Raw genomic sequence first — 23704 nt, forward strand, 5'->3', positions numbered from 1 at the left:
TATAATTGAAATTAATAAATAAGCTTATATATTTTTAAACTATTTGTACTTTATATAAAAGTGGAAAAGTACGAAAAGTGAATTGGTGTAAAGTATTTTAACTTTAAGTTTATTTTTCATTTTTCCTTCTATTTCTTCTTGCTTCCCCTTTCCATTTTCTTCCAAAATCTTCTTGCTTCCCCTTTCCATTTTCTTCCAAAATTATCAAGATCCGAACGTAGGGAACAAAAATTCTAACCGCCGATATCTAAAATCCTAAATCGTACTCTTTCCTAGAATGGGATAATATGCACCTTCAAGTTGTTAAAGTTATTAAGTATATCTTCTTGAAAATAGCAACCCAATTCATGGAGCTCCTAATGCAAGTGTCCAATCAGTTGAATCTGTTAGTATTTGAATAGGTGGCACCAGGGGAGGGAGATTGGGGAATAAGATTATGATTTTTTTTTTAAGTGAAGGGGAGTTTTACTAAGCCTAAAAGAAACCAAATAAAACAAGAATAATTTTCTTAAATCTCATAAACAAAAATAAAAAATAAAATCCTAAAAAAAAAAAGAAAAGAAAAAGAAAAAGAAAAAGAAAAAGAAAAAGAAAAAGAGCTTTGAACTCCAAAAACTCCCTATTTAAAATGGTTTCAATAAATAAGAAATGGTAGATTCAAAACAGGAGTAGAAATATAGCATCTGGATTTTAAGCAAAAGAATTTCCCAATACATGTTGGAAGATGATTCACAATGCCTCTATTGAACTTTCTTTCTGAGTATAAAATCCAGAGCTGTTGATGAAGCCGCCCCTCCCACCCCTAAACCAATAGTTTTCCCTTCCAAAGGATGTCAAAGCCAAACAGGAAGATTATGAATGCAAAAGTTTCCACTTACTCAGGTGGATAGGTGAACAGACTTGAGAAACCCACTTGTAGAAAATGACAACCTCGTCCTGTTCAGTGACCAAATTCCTCAGTTACAGGTAAATGGAAAGAAGTTATAGCAGCTTCCCTACTCAGCTCACTTTCAATGTATATATAAATTAGAAAGAGCACACGGTTTCAGCGGTTTCAACAAGACCAGCAGCATAGCATCAAAGATCCCTAACATGCCCACAAACTCACCTTCCAAGGATTACTGCTTCACTTGCAATAACTTGTTTCAAAGACAACCACAGCTTCTCCCAGAATATCATATGGCGTGAGAATCAAATGTGATCAACATCTAATCATGATGTATATTCAAAAGCCTGAGGTGGCTGGGGCTCCTCATCCACTGCCATGGCTGATGCCGCAGCCTGCTGTCCAGTGGCCGATCCACCAGCAGGTGATGCTGTGGATGAGGGTGTGTCTGTGAGAGACAGCACTTCAGGTTCAGTAGGGCGCAAGTCTCTCAGGAGAACAAACCCTGATGGAGCTAACTTCACTGGCACGTATCTGCTTTCCTCCAGAAATTTAATGAACTTCTCCTGGGCAGGAACCACCCTTGCTGGGTTGGTTAAAATTTCAAAAGAAGCCTCAGGCTCTACCTTCTTCTCTGAAGGGCTATCAACCTGCCAATAAATATCCCAAAAAACTTGTAACAATAACATGGCACAAACAAAAAATACGGTGATGCAAGCTCTTGGGTATGACAAGTGAGCAATGCTGACCAGCACAGCTTATAGAACAAAAACAGATTTAAAATTTTAAATGGCTTTTTTAATTCTTGGGCCCAAATGAAACTTGTCATTACCATTTCCTAGACAACAGTTGAGTGCCAAAACCAAATAAAAGCATCATAATAGTTATTTTTCTAATTTTCAAATTTCTGGACAAAATGGAAGAAATTTAACCACGAATATCAGAAAATTATGGATTAATAATTGTATGACAATTTTCCAATTTCTTATTTTAAAACAGTAACTCATAGGCCCTTTAACAGTTAAATTATATCAATTCCAACTGAGAAAAGGAAAAAAAGAAAAGAAAAGACAAATGAAACAAGAAACGAAGTAAAAGGTAAAGCAGACCCAAAGTTGCCATGTAAGAAAAGGATATAGCTCATGCATCTATACATCAGAAACGATAGTACGCGATATTTACCTGCATAGAGTCCCCATCCTTCTCAGTAGTGGATTTTCCTTTTCCAGAACTTTGACCGGTAGATGAAGAGGACTCTGTCCCTGCTGACTTTTCAGCATTAACTTTCTGTTCAGCCTCTTTTTTAGCCCTAGCTTTTGCCTTTGCTGATGTTGATAAAACCGCAGTGGGAAGTTTCACAGTAGATGTAGCAGTGGGCACGGTGGTTGGTCGAGGGTACTCAAACAGCGAAGGTTTTGCATGAGATAAGAACTCAAACGTTGGGACTTTCAAGTCGTAGTTCAGTCCAATAAAAGCAGTGGGCGAGAAGGACAGACTAATGAAATAGATAAGGGGATACCAATACCAAAACTGGCTGAAAACAGCAAGCCCAACAACTGCAGTGACTTTATCATGTTTTGTCTTAGAAAGCAACCTTATGGTCACATTCCTTCCACCAGCATCCAGGATTCCTGAGGCCAAAATTGCTCCCATCTTGCTCATAGTGTCTTCATGCTTGTCAAGAATTATTTTTTCCAATTGTCGCCTGCAATTAAGAAAATAATAATATTAATAATAATAATAATAATAACAAGAAGAACAATAATAACAACAACAAGAAGAATAATAATAAGAAGGAAAAAAACAATTGAGAAAAAGGATATTAAAAAGATTATAAAAGTGCAGTACCTGAAAGCTCTTTTATGAGCATCACTAGAAATAAAAATAAAATAATAAAAACAAGAAGAAAAGGAGAAGAAGCCAAAAAAACATAACATGCAGAATATAATAGTGCAACACCTGAAAGTTCCAACACGGGAATCACTAGTTTCACTGATCTGGACCATAACCATAGCCATTGCAATAAGGGCACCTTGACGAACAAAATCGACAACATCTGATGTCAGAGGCTCTAGCAAAGATATTGCTTCACTCAGGCCAGTACCAGCGCAGGAAATGCCTACTGCAAGAGCAGCACCATATCGAACATGTGGGTTGTAGGACTCGGATAATAGTGAGACAATTCGAGGAGTCTGCAATGCAACAGTACAGTGAGATCTATGCAATTCATCACACACACACAGATATTGAAAGGAGAAGACAGGGAAACAAAAAGAAAAACTGGGAACACATTGAGATCCTAACCTGCTCTGGTTCAGAGTATAGAACAAACCCAAGTGCTAGAACAGCAGTTCTCCTGACATCATCACTCACATCTGATACAGCAAAGTGCAACAGCTGGCGAATAGCCTTGTTGTTTGCTGTTCCCTGATAGGCCAATGCCAATGCATACATACCACCGTATCGTAGTATAGGATCCTGATCCCTAGTCATCTGCTCAATTAATGTGTCAGCTTCTTCTTCTCTTCCATACACCGTAAGGGCTATTCCCAATGCTAAACCCCTGCAACACAAAACAGCCATATAAACAAGAAGAGAATAAATAAAGAAAAGCCTCAGTGCAACACCCAAACCACAGAAAACTTTACCTAATAATCTTCTCATGCTGTGTCTCATGAGCATAAGCAAGCATCTCGCTTGCCTTCTCGCTTGCAGTTCCAACCATTAGTAAACCCATACTGATGCCAGCTGCTTCACCTGCAACAGCACTGTCAGTATAGAGCACATTTTTTATATCATCATAGATATCTTCATCAGCAGTTCCGAGAGCAGCTAAACCAAGACCCAAGCATGCACCATGCTGTATAACCTGCACCAACAAAAATGTTTTCCAATTTGGATCCAGTATTGACTGGGAGATAACTCTGAAAAGGATAGTACTATATTATGAAAGTAAACACCTCAACATTGGTACTACGCAGGCTATCACGAAGGAATTGCTTGATTCCCTCCCCATGGTTGGCATGAATCAGACCTAGAGCATAGAGGGCACCACCTTCTGAGTATGGACTGCCACCACCACCAGCCCCACTCTGAGGCAAGTAAGGTGCCATCAGTGACCTTCCCTGTTGCAGGTGGCCTCTGTGAATCACACCTAGCCCTGCTGTTGCACTGAACTTCGCCCAATTTGTAGCTCTGCTCAGCCAGTCCTGTAAAACACAAGACAATAAGCATATACAACAAAGTAAAAGGAGCATCATGGAATAAAAGACAAAGGAAGGGTTAGAGGTTCAACAAATCCCACCAGATTCTCCCTGAGAAATGTATCCACAGTTGTCCCAGCATGCATAATTGCATTAGCATAAATTGTTGCACTGTGGCAGACACTATTTCTCATCTCAACAGATTGCTTTATTGTCTTCAGAATTAGAAGGTCCGATCTATGTTAAAATTTCAACCATAAGGTGTGAGTGTCTTATCACAGCTTAAAAGAGAGCCCAAAAAGCATTTACAAAATTTAACATGGAAATTCTAAAGATGGGGAAAAAAAAATGAGCTGTCTCACTTGTTATGACTATATAAAAACTGCAGAGTCAATTGTATTGATGTCTCTCCAGACAAAATTCCCTTGATTTTTGTCAGTCTCTCAGCATATAATGCTTCATTTGGATCCATTTCAAGCAAACTCCCAGTAGAAGCATGAGATCCATCTGTCATCTCAACATCCTCTGAGGCACCAGGATTTCCATTTTGAGCAGTATCAGGGTCATTGTTTCCTGGCTGCACTGATTCAGAAGGTTGAGACTTGGGATTAGAAAGGCGATCTCTCACATTCAGGAGAAAAGCTTGGTGCTCGTTCTCAACAAGATCAAAGGCTATTTGAAATGCCAGCAGAGCATCATCTTTATTTTCAGAACGAAGAAGTTTTTCTAATATGCTTGCAACACCTTCAGGTTCATCCAGGAACATAAGACACTGACAAATACTCAAATAATCGGGAGATGGAAGCTTCTGATATACTTTAACAAGACAACGAAGCACCTGTAGAAACAATTTTTGAAGGATCATTATACGGTCATAACCCTGATATAAAAGATTAAATCGAACAGACTTCTATTTTCCAATCAAGCAATCATCAGAAGCATACACGTGAAACAACTACTAAACCTACAAGTAATAGATTTTGATCACTTAAGATTTTCCTTGCTTTCATCTTCGGCAGGCATAACTTTTCATTATTTCCCATTTTTTACTTTTCTAAGAAGTTTCCTCACTTTCATGACCAACATAGAAAGAAAAATAAGGAATAAAACGCCAGCAAGAGTGGAAAACTGAAAATCATTTGACAGAAGCATAACTAATAAAAGAACAGGAACATAGAAGTTGAAGAGTTTCAAGAAAGAAATGCTGGAGACGGAAGAAGATCAAATATCTATACCTAGAAATCCAGTCAACAGAAAAAAAAAATGATGAAAACTGAAACCCAAATCAACCAAGAAAACATAGTGCTCTAGACTATTTTATTAGTCTTGAATGATAATAATGATTATTATTATCATAATATTCTGTTGATTTACTATCTAACACATTTACTAACTAAAGTTTAATCGCTTTCTTCACTCAGGCAATCACCTCATTTACAAAGTGATATGGGTATTATTGCCTTGACATCACCATTCTTGCACAAGACGCATAACTGCCAAGTGATCTTAGAATGGAGAAACCAACATGATAGCATCAGGTAAAATAACTGGGATGTAGAGTGAATAGTTTTGACAGGAGATCTGCCAACATGACTAATGAAACAGAAGCAGTTAAGAAGACATGGGTCTGATGGCTAGGGTTTGAGTGTTGATTATAAGTCTTCAGAGAACAAACAAGATCATCCCCTTACCTCACGGCGATATTCTCTTCGATTAACAAAGGAATGAGAGATGTTAATGCAATACGACAGAGTTCCATGAACATTATCACTCCGAGTAATTGCTTCCTCAAGTTTATCCAATCTTCGGCATTCAACTGCCATTCCCATAGCTTGTTGGTATCTTCCATCCACAATACACCTAAGCGAGGCCAAAATAAGACAAATAGGAGAGTAATAATACAAAAGGGAATAGGTAGAGGTCTACATACTTATCCAACATTCTCTCCACAATTGCCTCCAACCGAGGATCCACCAGTGCTTCATCATTTGATTCTCCTGCCCTAGACTTTAGACTGGCATATTCATCTATAGCTTTAGCTAAGAGGAGAAACACAATCCAAAGCGTGACGTCAGTAAACCACAGCCTTACATGTACCTAGACTTTTCCATGATTAATCCTACTTATGGAATCAAAGCTTAAAAAGATATCCAGGTCATAATTGATGAATAAATAGAGGTGATGTTTCATCTTAAGCCTTCTCAAACTCTCATCTACATCCATTTCATAGGTAATTGAAGTTATAACACATGCAAAGTTTTAAAACCCTGTAGTAAGTATAATAACTTCCTGATAAAATCAGTGCAACGTGCATATCATTCTTACCAAGAAGAGTGTGGACATAATCAGAATCCTCTGAAACATCAAATAAGGGACCAGCTCCAAGTGCATACGACAATGAGTCATTGAGTTCACCCAAGTAATAGAAGACCTGTGGGAAAAAAAAAAGAAGGTATAATTCAGGTATAGAGAGATTTAGACGCATAAAAGTAACATGGCAAGAGTGACTGATTCAATATCTTACTTTCATTGCATTGAGTAGCATTTACTATCTGATGGTAACATTATCGGTAACAAGCTAACCATAGTCCATTTATGGATGCAAATTCAAGCTTTTTAATTCAAAATAAGTGGATCTGAATATCTGTAAAGACCATATAAACCTAAAGGTAGACAAACACCAAATCCCCTCAAGGAATTTCTTCAACCTAACGAAAAAGAAAAAAAGGAATAATGATCCAGGCTATGGTGCTGCCATTATCAGTAAACAAAATAACAGTGCATTAATATTCTCTGAATGCACAATCCAATTTCTTAAAATTTAAATACAACTGAATTTTTCAGCTACATAATCTCCCTGACTCCCTGCCCCGCGACCATAGCTGATGAACCAATTGTTTTCAAAGCTAGCCTTCTCAGTTATGAAGTCAGTACAGCAAGTTGGATGGCGACAGGTTCCAGAAACAAGGCACAAAGATATTATGGCTTCATGGACATTTTGACAGCAACATATAGCTGCAATGGGCATACCACGGAATATGGTGCAGCTGATCCATTTATGTATATGCAGGTGGAAATTCTGATTAAAGACTGAGAATAGAGGCTTTCACAGCTATTGATTATTTGTCCATTCATTGTTGACGGAATTCATGTTAAACTTATATCCAGTGTGTCAACATTCTGTGTGGTGTGATTATCCTTGTTAAAGAGCATACATTCAGTTGTGTCAAAAACCAAGAGAAAAGTATGGTAATTTTTAGGACTTCTGTATCTATGCCCAAGACACAAAAAATCAACCATAACACTAAAAAGAGCTAAATGATTCTGATCTCTTTCCTTTCTTGACTTCAAGGCCAGTTGCAACAACAATTTTTACAAGAAAAAAATTCATCTTGTGAAAGCAATATACAACAGATTTAGGGAAAATCATAAATAAAAGAGAGAAAAAGATGGTTTTGACCTTTGAGACCAACAATGCAGCAAGTTGCCTTTGTCTTTGATCAAATTCTTCATCTTCATATAAACTTTCTCTGTATAGCAAAATAACACAATCATCATTTGCAAGAGGCTAAACAATTCACATGTCAATCTATAGAATTTTAATTTTTATATGTAAATAGCACTAGTAGTACAAAAATATCAATTTTTAAATGAGAATTTTTGTAGGAACAGTTATAACAGAGACTAGAAAGATTAAAGCAATGAATATGCAAAATATACAATAAAGAACAAAGGAATTATGATTTTGGTGAATCTAAAATGCCAAAAATGTTGAAAAAAAAAAAAAGAAGAAAAAAACTCAATCAAACTATCTTGCACTAAAACCCAATGGCTATTAGGAATTAGGGATGTCCATGTATTTAGTTACACTGATACTTCAAACTTTGTGGACAATTTCTTTATATTTGGATCCTACTAATTGATGTTTTTAGTCATCCCATCCTGTGTTAAGCATCGATACAGGTGCTGTGAGCAACTTTTAGAGGAATCAAATATGGTTGTCACCTAGCATAGATATGACACAAAAATTGCAACCAAACAGCACAAAATCAATGAGACCTTTAATAAGTTTGTCATGTTTTTTTTCCCTTTCTTAGCTTAATTAGAGACTTTTTAGTGTATTGCACAGGAAGAAGATTGCATCAGGGTGACAGCTGGCACAAAGATTTTCTCCAAAAGCAGAGGATAGTCTATTTTTACTGGTTCATTTTCTAGGTCTTGCTGTAATGAGGGATGGGAAGACCAAAACAAAAAGGCAAATAATTATATAAATCAATAAACAAGAACAAGAAAAATAAACCATATTCATGATTCCAACACCATTTTTGCAGTAAAATTTCAATGTTTACTTTCTTTTCCACCACAACAAAAATGTAAAAGTTAACAATGTGAAATAAACTTTGCTTAAATGTTAGTTCAATCAAATTATGAAAATGGATAGAGTGATACTGTGCATCAAGAAAATTACTAACAAGAATAAGAAACCAAACAAATTTTATTAGAAGGAAATTACGGAAAATGGTATGGGTGCATCACAAGATTATATTCCAAGTCTGAATGAACTATGAGCAACAAAACACCCAAAAACAAAGAAACGTTATGTAGTTTCAATCACTAAAAGTTGTAATTTCTTAATCAGTAAGGAATTGTTGATTCAAACGAGAAAAAACAAACAAATAGCAAGAGAGGAAGAGGAGTACATGATGGGTACACTGGTGGAGATCTCAGGCCAGAAATAGTCAACGAAAATATTGAGATTGGAGAGTGCATGAAACTTGAGCATCGGATGGCTCTCATTCAGCATTGCCAAAAGACCACCAGCTGAGCTCACCATTGTTGCCATCGCTGTAAAAAAATTTCGCTAGGGTTAGGGCTTACAAAGAGGAAATGAAACCCTAGAGAGGAGAAATTCGTACTATTTTTGTCTTTTTAATTTCATTCAATTTCTTTTTCAAATAATTTCATTTCAAATTTTACAAGTGTTGCAGTTGGTTCAGAAATTAGTTGTTGTTTATTAATATAGCAATTATATTTTGACTCATTTAAGGGGTGTTTGAATACACTTTCTATTTTTTATTTCTAAGAACAAAAAAATAGTAGGAATTTTTATACACATATTACCATTTTCAAAAACTAATTGAAAATTTAAGTATTAAAAATTTTTATTACCTCAAACCTTAAAAATTTTGATATAAGGTAACACAATATTTGGTAAAATTTCATACTTAATGACTTTTAAATTAAATTATGATTAAGTATTTGTCTTTAAACTTACTACTTAACACCTACTTTGACATTTTTGATAAGGTAACTTAAAATTTTTTTGTAGAATATTGAATTAACATATGCACTCTCATCCATACTATATATAAAAATACAACGAGTTGCTACACTTTTTTCTTCCCAAAGTACCGTTATTATATCACTCATTTTTCCTCATATCTCACATCTTTATTATTTCACAACAACAATTATAATGAATTTATCTCAAAGATCATAATAGATTTACCTTATTATTATTTATTGGTTATAACCCATAAAATCAAATTCATTTTACTTTACACTTTAAAGTTGTTCCTTTTCCTTTTTTTAAAGTAAAAGTTTTTACATATTTTTTTCCCTTCCTTTTTATAATTGTTCAAGATAATGTTCCGCATTAATTAATTTTATAAAAGTTCTAGCTTGAGTTTTACTTCAAGATAAAATGCTAGAATTCAAAAATTTCAACAATAGCATTGAGAAACCCCAGCCCTCTATTTGTTTTCCAAGAAAATAAAGCAATATAAGAAAACAACATTTTCATTTCTATATTATTTCTCATCTTTTGCTTCCAAAAAGAAGAAAACAAAAATGAAAATGACCCTCAACATGGGGAATTTTAAGTACAATGGCATTCTTCTGTATTCCCAGATCTGTTAGTGAAAATTTTACAACTCAAAATTTTAATTACATTTTTCGTATCTAAACTAAATCTATTTTTATGCAAGAAAACATTCCCAAATAGCAAAGACCGTTAATCTAACAAAAATTTCAGTCTAACCAGTTATCCAAGCTGGCAATAGTTCCACGGCTGTTCAAAGAGAAACCCTAGAATTCAAAACGACCGGCAATAGTTCCCAACTCATAAGGCACTCAAGAGTGAAATCCAACCCTCCGTTTGGTTACCAAGAAAATGAAGAAAAACACATTCTGATTACTATGTCATCCCTCTCATAATCCAAAGAGTCTTATGAGTTTTAGGGGAAGTACAATCTTTCCGTATTCTCCAGCCCTAGAGCTGGTGAAAATCTACGATTCAAAATTTCCCATCATTTTCTCATTATTTTCTCGGCATCCAAACGATTATATCTAATCTAGAAGTGGATCGACTGAAATGGGAATAGAGATTGGAACAGTACCTTGAGCAGAGAGATCAACCGAAACGCAGCGTCTGGAGAAAATGATCGAATGCTTTTGTGTAAACAGGAATCAGGCTTCTTCTGCCCCAAGCAAACCCCTAAATCGATGTACAATGTGACTTTAGTTCAGTCGGGTAATAGTGGGCTGAGCCTAAGCCTGAGTCGGCCCAATGTTTGGACTCTTGGGCCGTATCGACGCTAATTTCTAATACTTCTAGGCCTGTACATCAAATGTTGTTCATATATAAAAATATGTTTTCTATAATGTTACATTTATATTATAAAAAATAATACCTTTTATAATTTTTAGCATCTTATTTTTTAAATAATTATTTAATAATAAATATTTCAATTTAAAACAAAAATTATTTCTCATATTCATTAGAAATACTTCACTTTCTCTTTATTTAAATCAACCAATAATTTATTCTTAATCCTTCTCTTTATATTTAATATTGTCTTATTAAAATTAAGATATTATTTATTTATAATTAAACTTCTATTTAATTGAATCGGTCTAGTTTTCAATTATAGGAATTTTCATATCAAATTTGTATTATTTTATTTAGGAAACTGATATCATTTCATTCATTTATATTATATCTCTTATATTATTACATTCATATTCCAAAAGATTTAATTTATTCATTTCAATTCCAACCATTAAAATTAACTTTTTCCTTTAATTTAATAATTCTAATTCTGAATATTAATGTTAAATGCATAAAAAAAAATTCATTTTAAATCATTCTATTAAAATTATTATATTGTGGTAATTTTAATACTAAGAGGATATTTCGTAAAACTTAATATTTATTATTTCATGATTTGAGTTGACTTTAAGTAAATATACTTAAGTTGATTTCAGGGTAGTTTGATAAAACTTAATATTTATTATTTAATGACTTAAGTTGATTTTAAGTTAAATTATAGGGTTTATTACACTTTACCCCCTAAACCTATAGCATGTTTTACGTATTGTCCCCTTGAGTTTAAAATCAAGCAATGTACCTGTGGACCCCGCATTTCGGCTCATGCGTTTCCCACTCGATGACGAAACTCGATTGTGATTTCGAAAAATTGATTTTTTTATTGTTTAAGAAAATGACTTGGAGTCGCCACTTATTTTTTGTTTTATTTTTAAAGGGTAAACAAAATAAGAAAGAAAAACCCTAAGTGTGACTCCTTATTTTGGAAAAGGTGATCTACGAAAAACCGGATCGGGTGCGGGGGTCAGGTTACTTATCGGGAAGGTACGGTAAAGACCGTAGCACCCCTCTAAGTCCCTAAAGTCGGGTCTCTACTAATAAAATGAAGCTGACATGGCCGTGATGAGGAAATTAATGAATACTCAGCATGATCGCACATATGAGAATCAATACATGCAGAGAGAATTACAAGAATGAGAGTGGACACGTACCTAGGTGACGAGCCGCCATGCGCTATCAAGACATAGGGTTAGAGCACAGTTACGAAATAATCTCATACACATCACAGATCAGAATAAATCAATCATGCATGGCAGTCAAATCAAATCAGTCAGTCAATCAATCATGAAGTCACATATGTCGGGCCCCCACCAAAGCCCGATTCATTTTTGCATGAATCAATTCCATAAATTCCATCACTTGGAATTACGGAATTTAATCCTTGCTTATTTTAAAACGTTTTAAAATCAAGGAAGTGTGAAAATAGTTTGCCAGAAGGAAAGATGGCAACAATATTTTATTGGAAAAGAGATTTTTAAGTGATCCTAAAAATTCTAAAGATGAAAATTTGAAAAATAAATAAATAAATAAAAATAAAATAAAATTGTTTGATAGAAATGGAATTTGGAAAAAACTATTTGAAAACTAGAATTTAATGGATTATTTTAAAATCAACAAAGATAAAATAATAATGATAATAAAGAAAGTAATAATGACAATAATAATAAAAGATAAAATAGATGAAATAAGATAAAATAAAAGAGATGAAAACAAATATAATAACAATAATAGAAAATAAATAAATAAGCAAAATGAAGAAGGCATACCCTGAGGAGAATGGCAAGAGTTGATTTATTGAAATTAGATTTATTTAAGATCAAGAAACAATGAGAGATAAAGAATTAAAAACCAATAAGAATGAGATTTTTATGAAATCCATTTTGAAAGTATGCATGGGAATAGAGGAACGGGGCACGTGGGTAGGGAATCCGGGTCCTTGGGCTCTCGGATTCGCTGGATTCGAATGTGTCTATTGTGGCGCATATATGCCACTTAGCAGCAAGGCACGCGATGGCCCGCGCCTGGTTGATCTTCGTTACACTCCAGAACAACTCCAACAGTCCGAAGTAAGGCTCGTGCTGTCCATTGTCTTGCCCAGTACCTTCAGTGCCAGCTGAACTGCGTCTTCTGTACATCACCAGGAATCTTGCCCAAAGCCTGAGCCACATCAGCAACAACATAGAGACTTTCACATGAAGAGAATTCATCTGTATCCCAAGCATTTCTGGTGCACTTAGTCCATCCAAACCTGATGAAACCCCTGAAAATCTGAACTCTGTCGCTGATAGGATCAAAGGAAGCTTGGAACTTCTCACCATGTAGAGCACAGGGAAGAGCAATCTTCAGATATAACCCACACACGGAGACTCTAGGATGGATCTATGATGAGATCTTCACTTTTGGGTGGTCCACTGCTCCAAAATCAGTTTTCCTAGGACTGCATATATTGAGCCGCAGAGTGCGCATGGGAGTATGACTCTATCAGGTGTGCATGAATGAAAGGATTCCAGGTCGCGGCTGCCACTCCTATTACTGAGTGAATACTGAATCAACAATCAGTTTCATCAAAACTGAATTAGCACGCATCAAGCTTCGGAAGAGACCCAAGGACGAGGGGAATGGTATCCTAAGCGAATTCTTCTAAAATGTTGAATTTTGGATGAGCCACGTGGGGGATGAAGGCGCATGAGAGTGAGAGGGAGAAAGGCATGAGAGATAAAGAAGCAATATTCCTTTGGTGAGGTGAACAGAAAGATAATGAATGAGAAGTTATGGGTATGAGAACGGAATGGTCAATTGGCGGTGGATATAGGGAGCGCGAAGGGTGATGAGGCTGATGGATTTAGTGGGTTTAGGAGGAAAATGATGAGTGGAATCAGCTATGGGCCTGAGAGAAATAGAGGAAATGGGTATGAAAGTTAATGAGAGAGAAAAGGTGGTAATGTGGAATGGGTTTGATGGGTGCATGCATGGGGCATGAAGATGAGGGTTAGTATGGAAGTGTGGGTATGATGAGCGAAAGAGAGAGATGAGATGGGTGCATGGTGGTGTAGAAAGAAAGGTGATCATATAAATGGGCATAGGTATGGCAGCCAATGGGTATCACCAAGTATGGTGGTGAAGAGAGGGAACGAGTGAGGGCAAATATGCATGGATATGAGATGACATGGGTATTATGGTGTGGCGGAGTAGTGATAATATGAAGAATAGGTTTTATGGGCATAGCAGAGAGGTAATGGCATGGAGTAATAATGGGAGCGTGAGTATGGTTATAGGAAGTAGTGACGATACTGCCATCATGAAGGGTAAATAAAAATCCTCTGCAGAGCCATCTACAAAAGGTTATTCAGACAATCTCATGTAACTCTGCTTTGTCAATCCTTACCTGGTCTGGTATACACTTTCCATGGAGGTTAAAGAAATCAATATGGTGACATTGCCTTGGCCTTCTCTCTTTGTCAATACCAGGCACTGATAGAAACACCGTTTTAAGTGCAGAAAACTTTCCATCTTAAGAAACTTTTATTCACAATTTAACTTCTCCTTCTACACTGCTACTTCATGCAGCAAACAAGTCCATATGAGAAGTGGTAGCGGCATTGTCAGTTGCCGTGAGTTGACGTCCAATTGCCCAGCCTTCTTCACATCCCATGCTCTATTCTCTCGAGCTTTGACCCATCTCAGCGTAAGGGGACATAGAGGTAAAACCCACAGAAGCAAACACCATCAGAAGGACCAGAAAAAGTGTAATAAAGAATCATCTCCTTCATCTGATTTCCCTTAAAAATATTCCAATCGAAACAGCTAGACCCAGTAAGATATTCAACTCCAGTTTTTCATACCCAAGGATTGAGAACCAATCTGCTGCAATACCCTTCCCCTTCAGACGAAAATGGAAGATCTGATGCAAGATACGTATGGATACCAAGAACAGGGGATGAACAGAAAAAACAGAGCAAGGATAAAAGGAAGCAAAATCAACCCATCCAAGCCTCATTTCATGTATTTATCAATGGGCTCAGATGCGGGGGGTGGTCAGGATGATTTTCAAATGGAATTCATAGAAAACGTAAGATCGTAGGGACCAGCAAGCTCACAGAGAGAAGAACAAACCAACTTTCAAAAAATGGGTTAGAAGCAAAACACAAAGTGAGTATAAGCAAACTTCGCCATCAACATGGAACATATTATGTCCAAAAAGCATAAATCCAATGACCTGAATATAGAAACAAACCTATGGAAATCATACCTGTGGAAGATTTTTCTCTAGCAAAGATCAGCAGGACTCCAAGTTTTGCTCCAGAAGATGTCTCTCTCTGGAAAACTCTCACTCTCTCGTCCCAAAACCAGCTTTTCCTCCTCCCTCTGTAACCAGCACCGAAAAAGCCCCCTCTCTCATACGCTCCTCCTGCTGAAAAGGCACCCCCCCCGGTTCCTGCAGCTGGCCTGCCACGCCTCACTACAGCTGCTCTGCTACCCAAATAACGGCCTGCAAAATCCTCCCAGCATCCTCCCACAGGTGTCGCCTCTTGATAGCTCCTCAAAAAGCAATAACTGATTCTATGACCACCAACCACGAGACGACACGTGGCCCTATGGGACTGTGACACTTGGCAAAACAGGTTGCCTGAGAGAGAAGGCCCTAAACGGGGGTCTACAAATATGCCCCTCTTCGGTAGAGTTCACGAGTGTAAGGAATATAAACACTGAAGTGATAAGTAAGTGTGAATAGTGAGTGGAATGAAGTGAACTCTACCGAAGAACCAAGGAGACCCCCGTAAGGACACTAGTGAGATGTGAACTCACTCAGGCCAAAAGACAAACACAAAGGCTCTAATCCTGAAAGAGAAAGATGTAACAAAATGCCTCTGAAACCACACTAAGGATCCAGACTCCCTCTAAAACGTCTCCGAGAGTGACTCGAAAAATCGATGCTGAAGGTGAGTAACGGTCGAACCACCTTGGAGTACAGACAAGAATGCATCTAAAGGAGACTGCCCTATGTGAACTACGAGATGAATATACGATAAGCACAGGGTAACGAAGTGAGGAAAACTGAGGGCGAATGCAAAACCATGAAGGTAAGATGCAATACCAGTGAATATGAACGCTAGGAGCTGTGACTTTGCATGACAAGACTGAATCTAAACGCTAAACTAGAAAATAAGAAAATAAAGCTCTGGAAGCCAAACCAAAAAGCTAACTCTAAACACTAAACTGAGAAAATAACAGCTCTGGAAGCCAAACCAAAAAAAACTAACTCTAAACACTAAACTAGAAAATATGAAAATAAAGCTCTGGAAGCCAACCAAAAAGCTAACTCTAAACACTAAACTAGAAAATAAGAAAATAAAGCTCTACAAGCCAAACCAAAAAAACTAACCCTAAACACTAAACTAGAAAATAAGAAAATAAAGCTCTGCAAGCCAAACCAAAAAACTAACCCTAAACACTAAACTAGAAGGCCCATAGGTGAAGACCTACGGTGGTGATACAATAAAAATGCCCATAGATGCCAATCTATGGTGGTGAAAATCTCGAAAGCCCAAGGATGAAAATCCATGGTGGTGAAATAACTGAAATGCACATAGAAGTCTGATCCATGGTGGTGATATAACTGAAATGCCCATAGATGAAAATCTATGGTGGTGATAAACCTAAAATGCCCATAGATGAAGATCTATGGTGGTGATATAATCTCAAAAGTCCAAGGATGAAAATCCATGGTGGTGATAATCTCGAAATGCCCAAGGATGAAAATCCATGGTGGTGATAATCTCAAAAGCCCAAGGATGAAAATCCATGGTGGTGATAATCTCGAAATGCCCAAGGATGAAAATCCATGGTGGTGATAATCTCGAAATGCCCAAGGATGAAAATCCATGGTGGTGATAATCTCAAAAGCCCAGGGATGAAAATCCATGGTGGTGATAAACCTGAAATGCCCATAGATGAAGATCTATGGTGGTGAATATGAAATAAAGGCTCATGGATGAAAATCCGTGATGGTGAATCTGAAATGCCCATAGATGTCTGATCTATGGTGGTGATAACTGAAAGCCCAAGGATGAAAATCCATGGTGGTGATAATCTCAAAAGCCTAAAGATGAAAATCCATGGTGGTGATATAATCTCAAAAGCCCAAGGATGAAAATCCATGGTGGTGATAATCTCGAAAGCCCAAGGATGAAAATCCATGGTGGTGATAACTGAATGAAGGGGGATGCCCTAAACAAGATGACAATCGGGGGATGCCCTAGACAAGATGACAGTAGGGGGATGCCCTAGGTGATAACTCGCAAAGATCGACAAATGCGTCTGACAATCATGAAATCAGCACGAGACATGACAAACCCAACGGGAGGGGGTATGCCCTAATAGAAAGGCGCTAAAGGGGGTATGCCCCTGCATGACGACTCGCAAAGATCAAGAAATAGACCGAGTAGTGAGAAAATCTGCAAAATATCCGATGAACTCAAGGATGGGGGTATGCCCCAGTGTAGGATAGTAACTAACATAAGACCCGGAATCTCACCATACAAGACACTCTGGGATATGCTCAATGATGATGCAATGCAAAAGATATACATAGCCTCAATGAACAAACGCTAAAACAAGTCCAAACATCACTGAAACTATGCTGACAAAGCAAAACTAAAATAATGGATCACACAAACGCTGACCAAAACTCTAGGTTTGAAATGTAAGCAAATCAAAACACGACATGTCAACTATCAATATGAGTACATCATCACAAGTGCATCAACAATCTAATAGGTCCTACCATCATGGGAGATGTTGAACCTAATGTCTAAAGGCATGTGAAAACTCAACCAGAAAGCTCAAGACTAGCCCATATCTTCCCCTGATCAAGAGAAAGGGATAAGGTCATGTAAGACGATGAAATATGTGGGCTCAAAAGATGTAAGGCTCTGATAAGAAGGGCACAGGTATAACAGTGTCCAATGTAGGACGGATAGGTGTGTAACAAAGGAAAGTGGGTACCCAAATCCAACTAGGTATGCTGAGAAGACTGAACCCAGGGTGCCAATGACTATGTAATCCATCGAGAGCAGCGATCATAAACACGAAATGGAGTCTCAATGTCAAAATCGGCAAGGTGGCTATGCCCCAGTGTGAATGCATCATCCCAAAATGGGTAAGCTCTCAGTGCAGAATGATCTCTGGAAAGTAAGTGCCCGACATGAACTGTCATCTCACAAAATCATCATCAATGACGAGTGGGTCATGCCCCAGTGTAAGCATTTCCAAATCAAACATCAATGAGAAGAGTACAACCAATCATGCATGTCTGATCAAAATGAACCTCCGCTCCTCAAAGTCATCGTGGTAATATGAAGAGTCTGATCTCCTCTAAAGAAAGAGCATGTCTCGATGTGAACTGGTGTCTCTGAGATCAACCTCCGATGAAAGGGTTATGCCCCAGTATAGGGCAAACCCTGGAATGACTAAACTCTACTGCATGCTCTCATAAGTGCCCGTGTCCTGATCCAATCATCTCAAAAAATGTCAACAATGATGAGAAGGCCATGCTCTCGTGATCATATAAAAGAAATCAACCAATCATATCCCGTACTCCAATGTGAAATGAATCTAAACACCTCCGAGGAACAGCTATACCTAAAAAACCATCATCGACCGAAAGGGGTATGCCCCTGTGTAAAGTACACCAGATGAAATGCGCCAATCATGTCTCATGCTCCAATGTGAAAAAGGACATCTGATATCCTCTGAGGAATGGACATGGCTCAAAAATCCGTCATCGACTGAGAAGAGTATGCCTCGGCATAATGGTCATCCGATAATAAAACTCTCTGAGATGGCTATGCCCTAGTGTAGGGTCATACCATAACTCCTGGTCCATCACGAACATAATGCTCCCGAATCAATCCCAAATATCTCTCACATAAGAGCTATCAAACACAATGTGTGATGTCATGGCCTCAGGGTGGTCTTAAGACTTAGGACGTAATGAAGGCTAGGGTGACAGGGTGATAGAAATGAAGGAAAACCAGGCCCAAATACCCAATGATCAAAACCCATGCCCTCATGTATAAAATGCAACATGTATAGAAAATATCGTGAGCCATGGACCTGAAGATGCCTACTGTGAACATGGTAACAATGATGATGCAATGAAGAAAACCGAACTGATGACGGGATGTATAATGATGGTGTGAAGAGAGTTTCAAACCCGAAAACGAGGTCACTGTAAGAATGGAATAAGGGATGGAATGAAAATGATAAAACAGAAGTGAAAACGAGGATGATGATGAAGCATAGAATACGAGAACAAGTGATGATCTGCTCAAATCAAATATGAAAGGAGGTCACGTCAATAACGAACACAATGATGGAACAGACAATGACCCAGAGCTCCTAAGAGAAGGCCACTCATCTCACTCTCAAAACATACAACAAAATGAATACAAAGAATGAAGGGTCTCGGAAAGCTCACATAAGAACTCTCGTCAACAAGACATATCCAACAAAGCGACCCTCGAATACTAATATACACATACTCAATGATAGAGAATAATACACACATGTGCCCTTTTTTTTTTTTTTTTTTTTTTTTTATCATTTTTTTATTTTATTATTTTTTTTTTTTTACATATATACAAATATACATGCACTGAACGTAAACCAAGAAAGATCTAAAGATGAAGTAAAAATGGGTAAACATAGTCTCAAATGCCAATGTAGCATAAACCCTCTCTAATGATGTGACCCTCTCAAGCCAAGGATCCCTGGATCAACGTCCGTATGATAGATAGTGGAAATGACGTAACTACCCTCCATGTAATGAACTGAGGATGATCACCACTCGAGAGTGGGAGAAAGTGATGCGAAACGAGCAACAGATAGGATAAAGGACGCAATCGATGAAGTGTGATGAAAAACAATGATGCAATGATAGGAAAAGATAATGAGAAAGATGCGCCCCTAGGTCCAAGGCTCATGAAACTCCTAAACAATGCATGCATACACTGAAGGGCCCCTATCCCGGTGTAGAAGGTGAGCAAGGCTATAAGAAATAAAAGGCTATGATGCTCATGCGAGGCTCAAAGGGTTAGCAATGGTCTAGATGTCAATAAAGGTAATAGGGTGTGAGCTAACCGAAATGAAGGCCACCCATCCTGCGACCACGGTCTCAAACATCGTGCTATCAAGTCCTCAAATGATCAATACTAAAGATCGATGTCCATATGATATAACCATGTCAATCCTCTAGAATCATGCACCAACCGTACCCCAAATGCTCTATGATAATCTCAAAGATGATCCTCTCAAGGCAAAGTAAACGGTGATGTCATCAGGCACGACTGCCCATCACGAGCCAACTCTCATCATACAATATCAACCTCTATACTCACGGAAAAATAAATGATAGTCTCATCAAGCAATCGACCAATCCACATATCGTAAACCACCCAAAGATCATAAGATATCCCTCGCCATGCAAGATCAACCCTGGGCTCAAACTCCTCACACTCTACCTGGTCGGATCAAAGAGTGGATGTGCAAAACTAGAAAAGCCGAGGATGGAAAGGTCATATAATGGTCTCAAGGGGTGATGCTGTGCAAAACTCACAATGGATGGATGTAGGTCAAAACAAGAGTCAAGGTGCGGGAAGTGAGCAAAGTATGGCTCTGATCATAAGAAGATGTGTCACAATCTCGAACTCTCTAGGTCAAATCTCTGATCCTAGGCTAATAGGCTCAATATCCTCCATGATAGGTCAAGCCTCAAGACCACAATATGCAAGCGAAGAGATGCCCCAAGTCAAAAGTACAACACATCATATCACAAAACACAAACACATGTCCATAAAGGAAAATGCATCCACTGGGATAATCCGATGAGTACATCATGCAAAAGAAGGATAACAAAGACAATACTCAAGAATCGAGTTATAGTCTCTAAAAGTCAAAAGCAAAACAAGACTAAACAAACAAAAACAAAAACAGTGACTGGTCCTGTCATCACATCTCTGGCCACAGAGGGAACAAAATCTGAGCACCACCACACCAAGGTAAGCCGATCATGAGTCAATCGCCCAAGTCAATAAGATCAGGGACTGCTGGTGAAGAGGTGTCTGCATGCATGGCCTGAGCTGAGGTAGGAATAGGAAACATATCAGACTGAGGATGCCCAAATGTCCCAGAATCAACAATGTCCTGTATGGCATGTCGTAGAGCAGTGCAACGATCAGTGTGATGTCCTACTGACTGGTGGTACGCACAATATAAATCAAGACGAAACTGTGGAGGCACAGGATCTGGAAGTGCCCTAGGAGCCAGAGGAGCCAAAAATCCCATGGCCTGCAACGTCTCAAAAACTCTGCTCAGGGGTGCGCTCAAATCTGAAAAGTGTCTCCGACATCGTCGATGGGGAGGAAATCGATCCTGAGGAACTGTAACGACTGGAGGGCCCCGAAACTGGGGCGGAGGTCGTGTCGGCGTAGCCAGTGAAATGGATGAGGAATGCTGCTGGAACACTGAATGTGGGCGAGGTCGTGGATGCGAGGCACCCAAAGTAGCAGGTGTCGATGAAGTCAAGTGTGGCAATGAAGGCATCGCTACTCCTGGAGCTCCTCTCGATGACGATGGATGCTCTGACAAAATAAGCTCAATCCTCTCAACCCTCCGCGTCAAATCCACCATCATCTCATAAAGAGCAGTAAGAGTAATGGGTGTGATCTCGTCCGACATGGTGAACCTCAGCTGAAGAAGTCTAGTCTCAAGGTGCTCTGTATCACAATCATCATACCATCAATCTCTGCTCGGGGACCAGTCACGACACTAAAACTGTCCAAGACTCTAAAACAAACACATGCAAGAGACAAAAACAAAGCAACACAAGATGCTACCCGAGATAACAACACATAAAATGCATGATACGAAACAATGATAATAATAAAAAGAAGATGGAAACACATACCCAAGAAAACAACAATATCACTAAGTGAAATGAGAGTACATCATGCAAAATAAGACACTAAGGTCTACTCTCGAAACACAGGGTACGAACACGAATCACTAACTACAAAACAAGACTCAAATATAAAATAAAAGAGAACAAAGACTCAAACGACCAACTAACAATGTAGTCCCAAAATACACCAATAAGATCTGCAATATCAAGGTATCTGGTGAATATCAGTGCCCTGGGTGTCCCAAACGTGATGGCATAAGCCCGAAGGAGGAACTGCATGTGTGGAATAAGCTGGAAAGGAATCAGCAGTCATATCTGGACCAAGATCAGTATCTGTGGTCGATACGGGAAAGCTAACCGCACCACTGTCAATAAGATCCTGTATGGTGTGACGCAGAGAAGCACAATAATCCGTACGGTGGCCTGCCATCTGGTGAAATGCATAGAACTCGTGAGCACGAAAACGCGGAGGTAAGGTACTCGGGTGTGGCCTGGGGGCCAATGGTACTAAAACACCAGTAGATCTGAGTCGTTCAAAAGCTCTATCCAGAGGCATCCCCAAATCAGAATAAGTCCTCTGACGTCGCTGATGGGGACGAGACCGCTCATGCCGTGGGATACTAGTCTGTGGACGCTGAAACTGAAATGAAGGTCGCACCGTGACAGTATGAGGATGCACAAAAGGGTACTGCTGAACTGAATGAGGACGATGATGCTGTAAAAGTGGGAAATCACTCCTGGGTATCTGCAATGATCTCGCATAGGAATGATAACCAGGTCGTCGATGCTGAAAGTCCGCAGAACATATGTCTCCATAGCCCTCAGATGATCCACCAACTCTCTTTCCCTCAGTATCTGGGGAAGGAATAATATCTGACCATAATCCTCTAGATATGCCATCATCTACATCGAATAAAGCCTGAACCAATGATCTGAAATCCTGGAATGGGACTCCTGTCAGATGTCGAGCGAACCTAGGATGCAAACTCCTCAAAAACATGCTCATCTGATCTCTCTCGGTAGGTCGCTCAATCATCTCTGCAGCCTTCTCCCTCCAGCGGGAGATAAAAGAAGAAACAGACTCATCTGATCCCTGTCTAAGAAACTCAAGCTCTCTACGTGTAACGCTCGTATCACCGCTGAAGGAATACTGTCTCAGAAACTCCTGTGCTAAGTCCTCCCAAGTTCTCCGACGAGATGACTCTAATGAAGCGTACCATCTCTGTGTCACGCCGCTCAATGACAATGGGAACAAAGTGAGCAACTGTGCCTCATCTAGACCAAGGGCCCTCATAACCGTGTCATAGAGTCTGAGATGAATACGAGGACATCCAACACCCGTATATCTCTCTATATCAGGCATCCTGAAACCGACTGGCAAAGTGGCCACTGACACATCGTCAGGGTCATCCCATGAAATCATCTCATCAGGATCTCTCATCTGTCTAATCCTCTGCTCGAGTCTGTCCATACGAGAACGGGGATCCTCGATAATGGTAACTGGTGTGACAATAGGTGGAATGACAACAGCATGATCATGTGAAATAGTATGCAAAGTATGTGTAGCTGACATCTGAACAGGTAGAACAGGTGGTGTCACTAAATCAGATGACGTGTCCTCGAGCACTATGTGCCTACTCTGCTGAGTATCCATCCTCTAACGCAAACTGGCCAATGCCTCCTGAATCGAAACCACAGAAGCGATAAGCTAACCAATGGGAACTGACTGTGAATCCGTCTATAGCAGCTCAACAATACGAATCAACCTCTATCCCATTCAACCCAGGGCACTGAACCAAGACTGGGACTACAAATAGACTCCTACAAAAGAATCGAACAAAACGACTCAAACACGACCCATGCAACGACACGAGATGTAACAAACAATGACCAATGCATGATACAACACAACTCAACACATGATAGGGTGCGATACACAATCACATGGTGACAATCAAAATTTGGATATACGATAGAATCTCTAGAGT

The 23704-nt window shown here is 38.7% G+C and overlaps 2 protein-coding genes across 2 annotated transcripts; both read right to left on the reverse strand.

Annotated features, from left to right (window-relative positions):
• Positions 1-600: 600 nt before the first annotated feature.
• On the reverse strand, positions 601-10609 carry LOC100264792 (26S proteasome non-ATPase regulatory subunit 1 homolog A). Its single transcript, XM_002270506.5, has 14 exons — positions 10488-10609; positions 8790-8934; positions 7550-7619; positions 6415-6520; positions 6020-6128; positions 5781-5949; positions 4452-4927; positions 4191-4326; positions 3847-4095; positions 3535-3755; positions 3191-3449; positions 2846-3078; positions 2069-2591; positions 601-1536 (listed from the first exon to the last, which is right to left on the reverse strand). Exons 2-14 carry the CDS (start codon positions 8930-8932, stop codon positions 1213-1215), a joined length of 3018 nt encoding a protein of 1005 aa, XP_002270542.1. The 5' UTR covers positions 8933-8934; positions 10488-10609; the 3' UTR covers positions 601-1212.
• Positions 10610-21921: 11312 nt separating this feature from the next.
• Positions 21922-23370, reverse strand: LOC104880600 (uncharacterized). Its single transcript, XM_010657641.1, has one exon. It carries the CDS (start codon positions 23368-23370, stop codon positions 21922-21924), a length of 1449 nt encoding a protein of 482 aa, XP_010655943.1.
• Between the last annotated feature and the right edge of the window lie 334 nt (positions 23371-23704).

This window comes from Vitis vinifera, chromosome 10 (assembly GCF_030704535.1).
Source record: "Vitis vinifera cultivar Pinot Noir 40024 chromosome 10, ASM3070453v1".
NCBI classification, from domain to species: Eukaryota; Viridiplantae; Streptophyta; class Magnoliopsida; order Vitales; family Vitaceae; genus Vitis; species Vitis vinifera.

What these genes read in the sequence shown, in the direction of transcription:
- LOC100264792 (XM_002270506.5), bottom strand. Translation starts at nt 8,932, where the DNA reads ATGGCAACAATGGTGAGCTCAGCTGGTGGTCTTTTGGCAATGCTGAAT. An exon ending in TCCACCAGTGTACCCATCAT is followed by an intron (nt 7,620 to 8,789) that starts GTACTCCTCTTC and finishes TTTGCTATACAG; the next exon opens with AGAAAGTTTATATGAAGATG. An exon ending in CAGCATGAGAAGATTATTAG is followed by an intron (nt 3,450 to 3,534) that starts GTAAAGTTTTCT and finishes TTTGTGTTGCAG; the next exon opens with GGGTTTAGCATTGGGAATAG.
- LOC104880600 (XM_010657641.1), bottom strand. Translation starts at nt 23,370, where the DNA reads ATGGATACTCAGCAGAGTAGGCACATAGTGCTCGAGGACACGTCATCT.